The sequence below is a fragment of the Primulina tabacum genome, chromosome 5 (assembly GCF_025594145.1).
Source record: "Primulina tabacum isolate GXHZ01 chromosome 5, ASM2559414v2, whole genome shotgun sequence".
NCBI classification, from domain to species: Eukaryota; Viridiplantae; Streptophyta; class Magnoliopsida; order Lamiales; family Gesneriaceae; genus Primulina; species Primulina tabacum.
In genome coordinates, this window is record NC_134554.1 from 40,248,982 (window position 1) to 40,266,154 (window position 17,173).

General features: G+C 34.8%; 1 protein-coding gene across 1 annotated transcript; it reads right to left on the reverse strand.

Moving 5' to 3' along the window:
• Window positions 1-10,738: 10,738 nt before the first annotated feature.
• On the reverse strand, window positions 10,739-11,608 carry LOC142545016 (major pollen allergen Bet v 1-L-like). Its single transcript, XM_075651999.1, has 2 exons — window positions 11,354-11,608; window positions 10,739-11,158 (listed from the first exon to the last, which is right to left on the reverse strand). The coding sequence occupies exons 1-2, from the start codon at window positions 11,538-11,540 to the stop codon at window positions 10,848-10,850; spliced, it is 498 nt and encodes a 165-aa protein (XP_075508114.1). The 5' UTR covers window positions 11,541-11,608; the 3' UTR covers window positions 10,739-10,847.
• Window positions 11,609-17,173: the final 5,565 nt, after the last annotated feature.

The window sequence follows — 17,173 nt, forward strand, 5'->3', positions numbered from 1 at the left end:
TACATTCTGCATTACAGCTTAGAGCAGATTGGAGATGCCAACATCAGAGGCTAACATACGAGCATCGAAATCGACTATGAGGCGACGAACATTCTCAAGAAGGAAATTGACCTCTACAAAGTGTGCATCAGGCGCAATCTGATCAATTGTGAGCTAAGGGTTGGCTTTAATGTCATTGGATTTCGATAAGTCATCTTCATTATTTGTGCCCATCTCCATATTTTCCATATTATCGGCTCCAGAGGTGCCTTCATAGTTGGTAAGAATGGGAGCAGAGGATTCAGCTTGATCAACGATCTTTTGAGAAGTTGGGGACTTTGGAGATTCTTCTTCAAATATAGTCTCAGGAGCTGCACTCATGAGACAAATATCTTTCTCAATGTCTCGTGGGATGGATCGGTCACCAAAGAGATCAATATCCTTCATAGACTTCATAACATCATTCACTGATATCAGAGGGACCTCAGGTAGTGATGTCTCCATATCAGCATCGGTAGAAGGACCATTTTCAAAGTTTTTATGAGGGGTAGAAGAGAATGTACTTGTGGTTGGGGCTGCACACCGGTTGGATTGGTGTCAGCAGTTGCAATGAGGTTAGTGGTGGAGGAAGGCTCTTTGACCATTGAGTTCTCAGCAGCAGGAAAAATTATTTTATCCACCAAATCAGTTGAGGAAATTATCGTTGTCTTTCGACCAGTTAAACATAGAGGGGTCTGAGACAATTGTTTCATCCCCTTTAGCTTTTCCTTCTTCCCCAGCTACTTTTTCTTCTTCCCTACCCATGTCATTGAGCATGCATAATGCTTCATTATCCTAGATATTGATGGTCTTGGAGTGCGGTTGAAAAGGCATTTCAAACTCCCTCCGCTTATTTTGGATCTTGGAGGCGATGGACAGAAGATCGAACTCCAGTTGTGAGATGACGATATCATCATAGAGATCTATGTGGTTGGTGGCATAAAATTTTGTCCGTCGTTGGATGATTATCCTTAAAATACTTTCCCTCAGTTGGAAGTCAATAAGCGTCTGCTAGTTGAGAGCTAATTCAATTTCATCAGTCTTGGTCCAATTCAACGTATGGCCTTTCATAGTGGCCAACTTCTCCAATAGATCCTCCTTCAGGATGGTCTTGAACAATACAGAGGCAGTTGTTGAGAAGATGACAGAAGTTCAAGTGCCTTCACACTCTTCTGATGATCTTCTATAATTACTGTCACGCCCCGAAACTCGGGATTTGACACAGGCGTTGTTTAACAATCACAAAATCGAAACAACAAGCCTTTCGTAGCACAGTATAAATCGAACCAGTTTATATATCATAATTTCAATCCAAAGGAAACATTGTCTTTTACAACCAAAATCACTAAACGACAGAAATAAATGCGAAAGCGTCTTACAATTCATTAAATCATAAAATTCGAAATAAAACCCACTGCTAATCTTGTGATTCACCAGCCCCAAAACTATTCGGACTCTTCGTCCTCAACCTGTTCCTCGGACTTATCTGGGAGGGGAGAGTAAGGGGGGTGGGTATTTGGGAATACTCAGTAAATGGGGGATATTGAACACCGCATAACCAATTTAATAACATTTTCGAAACATACATATACATACAACATGCTTTTCATAACCGTAAAATCGTATTCGTAACATAACAACACTGCGATTTTTCACCTTTCAACGGTTTACTGACGTCAGTCCCTAAGTTTTGATCCTCTAAGGGGGCGAGGCCATAAAACGGTTCTATCCCACCGTTAAGGGCCATATGTTGAAATTCCACCCATTTTCAGGGAATCCTCACAGTGTCAACACATACACGTAACAATTTTCGTAAAACGTATAGACGGGAGACGGAGCTCGACCGAATTTTCAGTACTGTTATTTTGTAAAAACCGAAAATTTTACATGCATAAAAACAGAAATTTAAAACAGCCCACTTACAGTATAATTGATGCTAAGAAACGTAGGTGCTTGGCTTCTCGACGTGGATCGTTCCTTGCTCTACACTCGGCGGCACTTCGACTTGATTTTTAGGCTAACTTTGAGACGATTTTTGGACAGAGTTTCGGCTAGGGGATGCTGGAATTTTTGAGATTTCAGCTCTAAAATTTCGAAATTTAAGTGTGGGGAAAGATTAAGGGTGGTGGCTTATTTATAGGTGGAGGGGAGAGGGTTTAATGTGGAAGTCAAATCTCACGCATAAGGCATCAAAATCACCCGATTTTCTTACCATTTCGCCATCAAATCTCTCCTATAAGTGATTCCAATTGATCCTAATCCTACAGCCTAGATTGGCTCGATTTTTCTTGGTGGCTAAGTCAAGGATTTGCTTCCAATTTGTGAGATTTAAATCCTTGATTTTGGATTTTTGAATATCCATGAATTGTTTATCTTATTCCCTTGTATCTTGCATGATATACAAATTGGTAATATTCCTACTCCAAAATTCGAAATTTGCTTGCAAGGTGTAGATTTAATTGGCTTGGCAATAGAGATTACCATATGTACATCTTATTCAAAAAAATCTTATGCCAATCAAAATTCCCCTACAATTATTAATTGTATTTGAGGAAGATTTCGGTTCTCACAATTACCATTGACTACAACAACTGAGATGCTGCAAATTTTCGACATCACGATTGCTCCTGAACTTGTTCAAGTTTTCATTCCACATGAAACTAATTCTTTAATCAAAACAAAAATTTCTCAGCGACAAGTTGTGGCTGTTGAATCTTCTTCAGAGACCTCTTCTCCAAATCGTCAACATATTGACCCAACAGAACAACATCATATTTATTCCCCTCCTCAACATAAAAAAGCAACAACTCTACATACAGATGCATCTCCTTTGAAACGGCCATATTTTGAAGACCTTATCTATAACATATCTAAAGTTCCTCCAATTCTCACTCCTCATAAACTACCAGCACAGGAAACCGAACAACATGTTTTGCCCAAGGCCCAAAAACTTTGAACATAAGAAGTTGAAGATGACCTGAACCATAGATTAGTCTTCCATTTATTACAGAACAGAACTCGTTAGAAGTTGATATTCCACACAATTTTCCACCTACCTCACCTCCACAATTTCAAAATACCGATAAAGGAATTAACCGTACTTTCCAAAATTTCACGAAGGTAAACTTAGTTGATAAGTCCTTATCTCAATTGTTGACTGAAGTTTCTGGTCTAAGAGGAGATCAAATGGCATCCTCATTTTCTTTAGATCTTCTCAAAACTTAATTTAATGCTCAAATTTCTGAAGTATTCAGAGTGCTGAAGATGTAATCAAGCTAGATATTGGAGCTCAGACATGCTTTTCGAAGATCTAATATTGATATTGTATGTCAGATCGACGAGCAAGAACATGTACTCATATGTCATATTGAGACGTTGGGAAAACAGATTTCTTAGGTATTTGATTTTCTGCAACAAGATAGGGATGATGTCAAAAAGGGGAAAAAAGTCCAAAGAACAGTCTAAGCCCACTTCTTCCTCGTCTCAGCACAATAAACCACCTGGTGGAAGTTTCAGTAGCCGTGGTCATCACAGCAGCTCAAGTGGTGGACAGAGACCCGGCTACTCTTCACATCAACCTTTCATCAAAATAATAAAATAGGAGATAGAGTTATTTATTCATCTTTTCATTTGTCTTTAGTTATCTATGAATCTTATCAATAAACAGTTCAAATGTTCAAATCAAGTTTTTTTAAAGTATTTATTACTAAATCAAGCAGCCTGGTTTTGATTGATATCACTAAAAAATGGGAAACTGCTAAAATAAAATTTGAATATAAGTTTTGATGATCACATACTAAACTAATATTGAGTTAAATTATATTATTAAAAACACAAATCAATGAACTGAACTGACAAAACTATCAATGAAAGAACACACTCTATGTTGATCAACTGTACTAGCACAAGATGAGATGGATAAACTATTATAGACAAACCAAGCCGTACTACTCAACCGATCTGATCAATTAAAGATCATTTTTTGAACCTTGTATTCTCAATTATTTTGATTACACGAGTTGTATTGAATTGTGAGAATCACTGTAATTGTCAGAAGCTTGTTTCTGAACAGTTCAAGTTAAGAAAAAAGTGTGCTAGGAATTCCGATTTAGCAAGAGATAAATCATAAATAGGAGGAGGTTTGTACAAAGAGTGGTACCGATCAAATTTTCTAGTGAATCTTTCTGAAAATAGAAAAAAAGGAGACACAGAAGTTTAATTTTCGAACTTCCATAAGCAAACTCATGTCATCCTTTACTTCTAGTCATTTTATTTATCTTATATGTTATCATCCATGTTGTTGAACTTCTAACTTGAACGGATATGTTTCACTAGTATATATTGTATTCATTTACTAACTTGATATTTTTTTACCCTTAGATATTTTAGTATCTTAAATTCACTCAGTATGATTGAAATATTAACTTAAGCTATTAGCACAGATCGAGTTTTAAATTATTTGCATTGTCACACCCCGAGCCCGGGCCCGCAGCTGCGTGAATGCACAATGGGCCTCTATAGCAACTACTTCATATTCATTCTCGCTTTATGAAAATGATTAACCCAAGTTGCTGTAGAAGTTCATTGTAAGCCCATTATAAATCCATTTTAAATATTTAATTTTCAATATATGGGACAAAGGGTATTACAATCACCCCTCCTTCAGAACGTGACGTCCTCGTCGCGGCCTGACCTCTTGATCCACCAGCGCCGAAAATCTAGAAGTGGCTCCTACAAGTTCAAGAGGTGGCTCCCGTCATGTAACACTTTGTCCCTGCAAGTTCAAGAGGTGACTCTCATGCACGTAGCACTTTGCCCCGCATACCACTTATTTCTCGTGTTCTATGACGGTGACCGGCTCTGATACCATTATGTCACGTCCCCAAACCCGGGCCCGCGCATGCATGACTGCACAATGGGCTCCTATAGCAACTACTTCATATTATCATTGCTTTACGAAAATGATTAACCCAAGTTGCTATAAAAGTCCATTGTAAGTCCATTATACACTCATTTTAAATCTTTAATTTTTAAGATGTGAGACAAAGAGTATTACATGCATAATTTTATAACAGTTCATTCACCCACTTCTAAACTGTTATATTCGATCTTAACAAACATTTAAAAAAAAGAAAAAAAAAGACATGATACCTTTCCATTCTTGTTGATGCTGTTGAACTTAACCCCAACAAATTTTAACCACACATCTAAGAATGCTTTCCCCCTTTTTTAAAAAGATTAACTGATTGTCATAAACCCTCTTATATGAGTGTGAGACCTCTTGACCCAGACAAGAAGGTAAATCGAAGGATATGCATGAATAGACAAAAACCTGAGAGAGGACCACAAATCAATTAATTAATTATATATATATATATATATATATATAGACTTTTCTTATAGAACTTAACTAGAATAACCTAGAATTTTTAGAAACCTTGACTTTTCTTATATTCTAAAAACGTTATATATTCCTCTTATTTGACGTCTTTAGAATACAAGAAAAGTCAAGGTTTCTAAAAATTCTAGGTATTCTAGTTCTTAATTCTAATATATATATATATATACACATCTTTAGAATATAATTAAAAATTCTAGGTATTCTAGTTTTAAAACTTCTATTTTTGGAAAAGGCTTCTAGAAATTCTAGGTTGTTTAAATTCTAAAGACTAAGAATTGTCAAAGAACAAAGGAATGACGAATTTATTAATTTAACGGGTAAATAAATATTATTCAGATTAATATTTTATATATAGTCATATTCTAGCATAACACGTATTCCTCCATTTTTTTACGATAAAATATTATATCTTTTTTCCTTTCCAATTATAATTCTATCCGGGTTAACAATTTTGTTTATTTAATATAATCACTGAATCATATTAACTTCTATCCTTTATTATTATATTTGAAATATTTCATCCAACTAAAATCGTGAATAAACCAAACATGACGAAAAATGAAAATTATGTTAGTTACATGACTAAAAATATCATTGTCTCATTTAGGTTGAACTCTATATATCTAATATATGTATATTTCGAGTAGAGTTACATGAGATATACTATCAATATATAGGAAAAACAAAAGATTAAATCACTCCGTGCATTCCTAATTCTGACTCTATCATGATAATTAATCTTACCATAATTCGATGAGTGTAATCATAAATTATTATCAACAGTATATTCTAATGAAGGTCAGAGTTTATAATTTTCATTTGAAAATTTTATCCATCTTTCACACTTTTATAATAAAAGAAAAGAATATTTGATAATATTGAATATATTGACATAGATAATAAGAGAAAATGCAGCTATACCTAGGGACGGATCCAGGAATAAGAGTTAGGGAGGCTTGAACTCAATATGTTAAGTTATATATTATTAAAAAAAAATTACATATATCGTTCAACGAAGTTGTGCCATACGAGATTTTAAAACATAAAATTCATCAATAATAGAATTTACATCAATATGTTTAGCTAAATCTCGTTCAATATAGAGTGTCAAACAATCGGCAAGAAAATCGTCTTCCATTTTATTGCGAAGTGCCGTCTTCACATGCTTCATTGCTGAAAAAGCTCGCTCAGTAGTGGTGGTAGACACTGGTAATGTCAAAACAAGATGAATCAATCTAGTCAACATAATGTAAACATTTGACCGTCCACTCTCAGTCAATTGCTGACACAACTCAACAAGTGTAGAATTAACCTTTAAATTCTGCATCACATCAAGTTTATAATGTATCAATTCATACTCCAAAGCAACAATTTCTTGATCTGTGAAATCTCCAGGATAAAACTTCGTTGCAAGCTTGCAAATATCATCACTGTTAAATGAGTCAAATGAATTTTTAGGATCTAATGTTGTACTAAGAGAAAGAAGTTCCACCGATGACTCATTGAACCGAATATTTAACTCCATCAAAATGAAATCTATTGCTGCATTAAAAACATCAAAGTGGTAATGATGCTCTATTGTAGTTTGCTGACAGGAAAGTCCAATCTTATATAGACAGTCAAGGTCAGGCACATCGATTTCATTTCTTGAGCAAAAAACTTTTACTTCCTGAAGAAATTCTTTCCACCCACATTCTCTAAATTCTTGAAGGCTAGTTTTGGTAGTAGTGACAAATGTAATAGCAGTCAAAATATCTTGAGATTTTCTTTGAAGAATTTGACAAAGAGTATCTGTTGTTCTCATAATTTTATGCATTAAGTGCAAAATAAACACAAATTCAAATGCACCCATATATGTTGTTTAGATGTTGAATTTATATTAAATTCTGTACTTTATTTAAAAAATTAACTTTAACTTCTAACATAATTAATTTCCCTATCATTATTGTGCAAGTCATATTTCCTATTCATTTTCATCACCTATTCTTCTCTTTTCTTTCTCGTTAATAAAGCTGCTCGTTCCAATTTTTTTATAACTTCTTCAAGCTTATTCGATCAAAACAGTCGCAGAGACTATCTTTATATTCGAATAGCATTTCATGGAATGACTAAGTTGAGGGATTTTTTAAAAAATAAAATAAGAAGAAAATTATTAAAATTTTTGGAAAAGTAATTTATGAATTACATTAAAAAATAAAATACAGAATGCAAGAAGTCATTAAGAAAAACATGATATGCTAACCTGTATCTTAGGAAGATGACTGAATCTCAGGATTTAGGAAGAACAAGCAAATGAGCAACTACAGTGACTGGCCAACAAAAAAGAATCCCAAATTTTGTGAAGACGGCGTGAAAATAAGGAGAAGCTGGGCTGGGCTGGGCCATTGATGGGTAGGTTGAAATTTTAACTTAAGTGTTAAAAAAAAAAGTGGTGTGAGAACCCGAATTTCCAGCATTTCCAGCATTTCAGTAGCAATGCAAAATTTCCAGCAGAAGATAATATTTCAGAAGCTGATACTTTTCAGCATATTAGAATTTAGCAGCAGACAACAGATAAAATCCAGCAGCAGAAGAACGATATTCCAGCAGACAGTTACTGATTCAGCTTAGACTTGTAACTGAAGCATTTAACACGGAATAAAGGTTGTTAATGGCAGATTATGGCCATTAATTGGGAGGCTAACAGTCAGAATTTTGCCGATAAATAGCACCCTCAACCTCTGAATTGGTGTTACACAAATCTTGAGTTATCACTTGAAATATCTGAGATAAGAGAGTGCTTATTTTCGGGCAAGTAGAAAGCAGTAGCGAGAGCAAGCCTATTTCCAGACTTCAACCGAAACACTCTAGCAAATTACGGTAAGTGGGCTTATTATAAATATCTTGAAATCCGTTTGATAATTCTGTTTTAAAGTTCAGTTTCTGTATGTTTGATTTCTGATATATGATTTTGAAGCACTGAAACTCCCTAGTGAACTAATGGTAGGAATATATATTCTGAACATTTCTGAATTCTGATTCTGATTCTGACCTCACCCTTTAGAGGAAAGAACATATAGGGGACTGATATCAGTTTATCCATGAAATTCACTAACGTGCTCCGTGCTTATTAATTCTGATTTCTGTTCTGAAACCTGTAAATTCTGAATTCCGATTTCAGTTATGAAAATACGAGTTTTCTGTATATTACTGTATTACTGTTTCTGTTGAAAACGATTTCGAAAACTGGGAGTTATTCCCGCCCCTGCTTACTGAGTGACAATCATATCACTCACCCACCAAACCCATCTCAGATAAGAACGAGGAAGAAATATTAGAAGAAGAAGATCAGATCCAGTTCTGGGGCTGGTGAAGAAGATTATTGTTTTCAGTTTATGTTTATGTTAATTCCGCTGTATTTGTTAAGACACTGTTATGTCTGGTTTTACATTTCCGCTGTAAAACATCAGTATTCGAGTTGTAACAGACAATTGATTTATTTCGTATTATGAATATAAGACTGGTTTCTGAATTCTGTACTCTGAGGCTGGTTGTTTTCGAATGTAAATTTGGGAGCAACGCCGGTGTCAACCAACCCCCGTCCCGGGACGTGACAAGTGGGCTGGGCTACAGCCCAGTATAGCCCATCTGTACATCCGCCTCTGGCTATACCACTTCCTTAGAGAAATTGTTGGGTGTTCGTTTATGTAATTGAGAATGATAACTAAATTGGCGGAAAATGGATATCAAAAGACAATAATCCATGAACCTCTTTTCAGACTCTAACGACTCCAACTTTTCCCCGAACATGGGTACCTCGATGACGACGACCTTAACCAGGAGGTTTTTGTTGTCGACGACTTCGAACTTGTCTGTCAAGTGAGAGAATGGAGCCCCTGTCATATAAATATCGATACAACGTGCATATGTTAGTATGCACTCATTATTTTATATTTTTAAAGAAACTTCTTTACAATTTTGTGATATAAATTTTTTACATGCTTCATGACTAATATACAATGCTTGTTGTTTCAGCCCATTGTTTACATATTTACACCAAATGTACTTGTATGAATTCATGTATACGATATGTACAGGCTTGATATGTATGAATTAATTAGGTTTTGAATTTGAAATATATGCAAAAATGGTATTTAATTATGTTACCATCGGGAAAACTCGTTTTCCTAACGCACCCGGCAGTGCCACTGTCTCCTTCGCGAATGTCGATGCTCTTTTAAATGTGGGAGATTATATTTGGTAAGAGTTCGTGGGCATCGATTATAAAGGCTAGGTTATTTTAATTATATATATATACATACACACACACACATATATATATGTGTGTGTGTGTGTGTGTGTTTGTGCAGTCATGACTAGGTTATTTTAATGATATTCTAAAGACGTCAAATAAGAACGGAAGATATCTGTTTGGTCAAGGCTTCTAGAAATTCTAGTTATTTTAATTAAATTCTATATATATTTCGAGTAGAGTTCTTTATCGTGATAAACACGAGATATACTATCAATATATCAATGTATAGGAAAAACAATAGATTGGAATCACTATGTGCATTTTCCATTCTAACCCTACCATGATAACTAATATCACTAAAACATCCTTACCCATTTTCAAAACTATATTCTAAAATAAATGGCAGAGTTTATAATTTTCATTTGAAAATTTTATCCATTTTTCATACTTTTCATAATAAATGTATATTCAATAATATTGAATACATGGACATAGATAATATAGAAAAATGCAGATATTGTTGGGTGTTCGTATATGTAATTGAGAATGATGGCCAAATTGACGGAAAAAGGATATACATCGCGAGAGTTTAAGCTTTATAACTCTGTTATATTTGAATTTACATTCGTACATCAAATAAGTAAGATAAGTTCCTACTCCATTTATGTTTGGGGGTGAGATGAAATATTACAACAATTTTTCAGGTAACTAGCATTTTTATGCCGATGTCCTGACATATCACCAAAAAATGCCGATATATATGTTATCGGAAATTGGTGACTTTTTGATGTCACATAAGCAATTATACCGAAAAAGTCGAAAATTTATTTTCACTTTAAGATTAAATGAGGCCACTAATTATTGTATTTGTTGATCGACTTCAAAGTGCAAATGACTAGGTAAATAAGAGAAAGCGAAATTTTTTTAAACAGCTTGTGTTTGTATTTGATTTTAATGTCACGGTGTAAATTCGAAATATTTTAACCATCTAATCTGATTTCTTGGGTAAGTGATATTATATAAATTTTTGATACATATATTTGAAATTTCTTAATGAGAAGTAAAGATAACTCACTTTTAAGGAATACACAACTCAATGTCTTATTAAATAAAGTAATTAAAAACCACAAGTACATTGATTTTTTTATATATAGGACTTATTTATTTATTTAATATAAAATTCGCTTGAAAATTTTAATTTTTCTGCGCACAAACGTCGGGATGAGCCACAAGGTATACCTCTGTAGCAGTTAGGAATGAGACGCTAAGTTCTTTCAGATTCTTAATTTCTTCCTCTGAGACATGGGTGTGACCAGGCTTCAAGTGTTGCTTTGTCTTCCACTTGATGATGCATCCTCCGTCTCCGGAATCCATAAACCTCTTTTCGGACTCTAACGACTCCAACTTTTCCCCAAAAATGGGTCCTTCGACGACGACGACCTTGACTAGGAGGTTTTCCCTGTCGACGACTTGGAACTTGTCCGTCAAGTGAGAGAATGGAGCCCCTGTCATATAAAGATCGAAACAACGTGCATATGTTGGTATCTATTTTTAATTTGAATGTTATATTATATTTTTGAAGAAACTTCTTTATGTATTCGTGTGAATGCATGTATAGCCTTGTGTATATGCTTGATATGCATGAATTAATTAGGTTTTGGAGTTGAAATATATTCAAAAATAGTATTTAATCGTATTACCATCGGGAAAACTCGTTTTCCTAACGCATCCGGCAGTTCCACCTTCTCCTTCCAGAATGTCGATGCTCTTGAAGATGTGGGGGATAATTTTTGGTAAGAGGTGGTGGGCATCGATTATTAATGCCCTGAACATTCTCTTGGGGGAGACATGGACTTTGAGTTCATGGGAGAATTCAACTACAGTCATGTTTTCGAGCTTGAAATTAGAAAAGTGTATGTAATAAGACTGGCCGATGTGTGTGTGTGTGTGTGTGTGTGTGTGTGTGTGTGTGTGTTAAAGACTGGCTTCAATGGAGATGGTGATGTTCTCAGATTTCGATGGGAATTTATAGGATAAAAATGTTGAGGGTAGTTGGAGATAATAGCAACTTGACCCCTGCAAAAGCTTGAAATAACAAAGTCACCCCATGTAAGACTAGAGAATTTACCCGAGGTGTACTTTTCCAAGGTTGGCCAAAAAAGTAAAATGATGGGAAAGACTCAAATTATTTTTATTTTTTCAAAAAAATTGTTATAAATAACTTGGACTTCAGTAAAAATATGCATAAATGGCTAAATTTTTCTTTTGGTGAAGTTAATATTTATATTTTGCTCTCGCGATAAAAATATAGCAATTTTCCCGATTAAAATTTTTTAAAAAAAATTTATATATAGAAATATATAAATTTTCCCGATTAAAAATAATGTTAAAAAATTTATGATAAATATTCATATATTGGTACAACACCGATCTAAAAAGTATACCCCACAATATTTTAGTGAAAATATACTCTAAACGAAAATCAATCCTAAGACATGGAAGAATATCAACTCACTTCGTCCCAAAACTTATTAACCTAACCTCAACAAAATTTCACCACGCATCTAAAAGTGCTTTCACATGATTTATAGTCAAGGCTAGTTTATTTTAATTATATTCTAAAGACGTCAAATAAGAAAGGTCTATATATATATATATATATATTAAAGAATTCGAAAGAATTTAACTAAAACGTATCTATACACATGATGTTTATTTAGTTTTAAGAATTGTCAAATAAGAAAGGAATGACGAATTTATTAATTTAACTAGAAAATAAATATTATTCATAATAATTTATTTTTTTTATAGTCATATTATAGCATAACACGTATTCCTTCGGTTAAAATCCATATGTTATAACGATAAAATATTATATCTTTTTTTTCTCTCCAATTATAATTCTATCCTGGTTGACAATTTGGTTTATTTGACAAAATCAACGAATCATATTAGGGGAATTTGTCAAAAAATCCATATACACATTCTTAACTTTCTTTTTACTTCCTACCACAGTAAAACTTTGTTTCAACTCCCCATTTCTTTTAAATTTTCAAATTTACCCGTATATCTATATTTTGAATAATTGGTTTTCTTTTGTAAATAATGGCTCATCATGCTTCCGTAGAATAAATTAAATCTTTTACCTTTTTGACCGGAGTACCACCGGGTTATATCCATCGTATTTTACAGACTGCTCCTCACAGCCCAACCACGCGATCGCAACCGATGTTTACTGACGTAGATTTCTTCAGCAGCACTTGGCACAACCCTAATTCGTTTCCTACCTTAGGGTGTACAGTAAAAGATAAAATTTTGAAAAAAATACATGAGAGGGGCTAAGAGCAAAGATTTCTTTATTCAAACAACAACATTTTATTAATACATAGTAACCTCCTGTAGAGGAGAAGAAACTTGTTTAGCTACTAATAGTAGCTGAACTCACTACACACATATACTTGAAAGAAAATTATTACAAATAGTTTGAAGAAAAATGAAGAGGTTGATCGATGTCTTCATCTTCCTTCTGCCTGCTTATTTGTATAAGGCTTCCTTCGGATTTGAAACTCGGACTTCAAATCTTCATAAGCCTTTACAGCTTGCTTGGGGACCATTGAATGGTCCATTGAGATGGTGGTTGAGTGGTCCATTGGGATGGTCCCTCCACCTTTCTTGATTTGTCTTCTTCTAGATCATCAATCTAGAGATAGTCATTTCTTGAATTTTTATCTGCCTGCATAAATAGTTTATATGCATCTGGATCAGATCAGCTTGTATCTCCCTTCCTATTTCTTTGAGCCGTTTATAATAATCTTTGGAATTTTTCAGCTCTTTTCTTGTTTCCTTAATCCTTCTTCTAGAAACTTTGAGATATGAAAAATACATTTTCTTTTGTTTCCAGTTTTGGTTTAAGTCTGTCGTGTTTTACTGGTTCTCATCTGTCATTATTTATAGATGAAAATTTCGGGACCAGTTATCTTGCTTTTATTCATTGGATTCATTTTTAAATTAGGTATTCAATGATCCTTGTCTTTTACCACTCATTATTAGTGGTTTTTTGTGTCATCTTCCACCTATTATTGGTGGTCCTTGTCTTTCCACTCACATGGTGGGTTTTCTTTTTGCTAATGGGCTGATCACATGTACACCTTTAATTTTGTCGAGGAATCTTTGGTTTTCGTTGTCCTCGAGGAAAAACGTGAAGGTGGTCCATCCCCACTTGTGCTTGTATCGATAAAGTGTCTCCGATCAGATCTCGGTTTGAATCCCTTACCGAATTTAGGTTCCTTCTGGTTGTGGCATTCAAGGCAGATGTTTTCTGACCATCTTCCTATATGTGCCATGTTACAGAATTTTCGGCGAGTCTCTTTACTAGCCGGCAGCTTGCTGTTCCACAAAAGATTTCTCTTTTTCTCGAATAAATCTTCTGCAAAACTTGTGGTTTTTCCTGTCATAGTGTTTAACAGGAATGATCCGTTCACCGAATGATTATAAAATTTGAACAGGAACTTGACTTTGTCCATCTCAGTGAGACAGACCCATAGACCCCAAGCTCTTCTGGTAGACATATCGTCTTCAGAAATTGAAGCAACCAGGGGTGTTTCATCTGTCGGAGGGTCCTTGATAAATTTTTGAACATTTGTATCCGACCTCCTTAACTTAATGAAATGAAAGGCTTCATGGGAGCTTTTTCCTGCTGGTTGTGGTGCTGCACTAAAGAAGTATAGCTCCAAAACATCTCCTCTGGACATATAATCATTATTCGCCCAAGTCTCGTGAACAGCTTTCTGGATCCACTTTGGTAGACCTGAGATTTCCGGAAAGCTAGGTGATGTAGTATAAACTGAGGCAAGAGCCCCGAATTCATACCATGCTTTAACCTCCTTTGGATATGAATTTGGTTTCATCCATACCCTGGGATATTTTCCTGAAACATCAACCCTGTTGGTAGCTGGGTTAATGCCAATTCTTGTCTTTAATTTCTCCCAATTCTGTTGATAAACCTGAAATGGAGAAATTGTTGCTTCGTTAGTACCAATCTTAGATTTGCCTTTGTCAATACGAAGCCTAAGGTTGATCTCTCCTTCTTCAATCCCCGAGGTGAAGTGTTGACTTGAAGACTCAAGATAAGGATCAGGAGTCTCAATTTTTGTTTCAGCCGACTCATCTGGTGATGATCCTGACTTAACATTTGTGCAAGGGGTATTTGAATCCCCCGCTACAGGTATAGAGTCCTGTACTCGAAAACTCTCCATTTGGGAAACCAATGGTTTCTCAATGCCTTGGAGGATAGGCCTTTGCATTACAGACCATAACTGAGTATATGCCTGTAAACAACCTGTAATTCGATCAGAGACAATTCTCTTATCAGCTTGTTGTAGCAATCCCGCAACTTCTGCGTTAACGGCCAACTTGTTGAACTCAGTTTGAAGCATTTCAAGGTGATCCCTCAAATGTCTCTGCATCTTGATAATAGCATTAATATCAATGCTGTCCATCTCTTGTTAAAAAATCTGCAAGAATATTTTCATGAGATTTTATTATCACAATATCAAAAATATAATTCTGACATAGTGCATGCCATCTTAATAATCTGGCCTTCTCGGGTTTAGACTCAATTCTATTCCTTAAGAAAGCTTTTACCTGTGTGTTATCAACTTTCAAAGTAAATTTCTTTGCAAGTAAAAATAATGGCCATTTTTCAAAAGCCTTTTTTACTGCATAAAATTCTTTTTCGTTGATATGCCATCTAATGGCTTCTGCATCTGAGAATAACCCACCGCAGTATCTGCATGGTTGTTCTCCATCTGGGGTGAGCTTAGTAAGAACTGCTGCCCACCAATGATCACTGGCATCGGTATACAGTACCAGATCATCTTCATCTTGAGGAATAGCCATTTTTGGAAGATTTTTACAAACCTTCTTTAAATGTATAAGTCCTTCTGTGTGTTCTTTTGTCCATATAAATCTTGCATCTTTTTTCAATAATGGACTGAACACTTTCCTGTGTTTTGCTAGGTTTTTGATAAACATCCCAGCAAAATTAACAACTCCTAAGAAACTTTGAAGTTGCTTCTTGTTTTTGAGAATTTCTGGAAAATTCTGCACCTTTCCACTCCACTATGTGTTCTTGCAGAATTATTCCTGACTCATTGATTTCAATTCCGAGGAATTCAATCTTTCTTGTAGCAATGACTGCTTTATTTTCAGATAAAACCAGTCCTTCTTTCTTGCAAACATTAGAGAAAATCTCCAAATGCTTAACATGTTCATTCATATCTTTAGATGCTATTAAAACATCGTCAATGTAAACAAACATAAATTTAAAATAATCTTTAAAAAGATTATCCATTTTCCTTTGAAATATCTGTGGTGAATTAGCCAATCCCATTGGCAATACTTCCCAGATATAATGTCCTTGAGGTGTGGAGAAAGCTGTGAATTTCTTGCTTCCTTCCTCCATCCGAATCTGATAAAATCCAGACTTACAATCAAATTTAGAGAATATCTTTGCATTGCGTATGCAACTAATTAGATGTTCTCTGCTTGGTATAAAAAACCCATCAAACTCCAGAATTTTATTAATTTTTTGATAATTAATAACTAATCTGGGTTTACCTCTTTTTATCTCACCATGATTTCTTACCAGGAAACCTGGACTACTATATGGTGACATGCCTGCTTTGATTAAACCAAGGTCCAAATGTTCCCTGATTATAATCTGCATATCCTTTTGATCAATGATATTCACTGGGATAGGCTTGCAACGGACAAATTCATACTCTTTGCCTTCCTTAATCTTAAGGCAAGCTTTGAGTTGATTTCTGTCCCACCATGCCAAGGGATCTTCGTTGTAATTTTCTTTGATCCTTTTCTTGACATCTTCCAATGATACCTTAGATTCAAACTCTACTTCATTTGTTTGTAGAGTTATCTTAAGGCATTCTATATCTTCTGGTTGGAGTACTTGATCTGCTCTTAACTTGAGCATTGTTTCTCCAAACCATCTAGAATTCTTCATTTTTGGGTTCAGAAGTTGTCCTGAATCACCACGCTCGTGCGAAACTGGATTGGCAATTTTCTGTAAAATGCCTCTCTTAGTCTCTGGATTATGATTTTGTGATCACATGGTGTCGTGAACACTAATCTTCTAGTCTCATTTTCTTGAGTATAGGACTTGAACATTTGTAGGAAATTATTTCCTAACAATATGTCAGCTCCTGTGTCATGAAAATAAATTTGTGGTATCTTTACCTTGTACCAAGGTGTTTGTCCAGCACCGCCAATCATGATTTCTGTCATCTTAATCCCTTTACTTAAGATTAAGATTCTTTTGGAAAAATATCTTCCAGCAATCTTTGATAATTCTTCTTCCCAATTATTTGGAAAAATACCTCTTTTTGCTGTACAGATTCCAGCACATGAATCAATATAAGCAGCAAAGTATTCTGCCTTATATTGTTCATACAACATTTCTACTGGAATGTATATGGAGAATGGACTTGGTCATTGGATTTTCT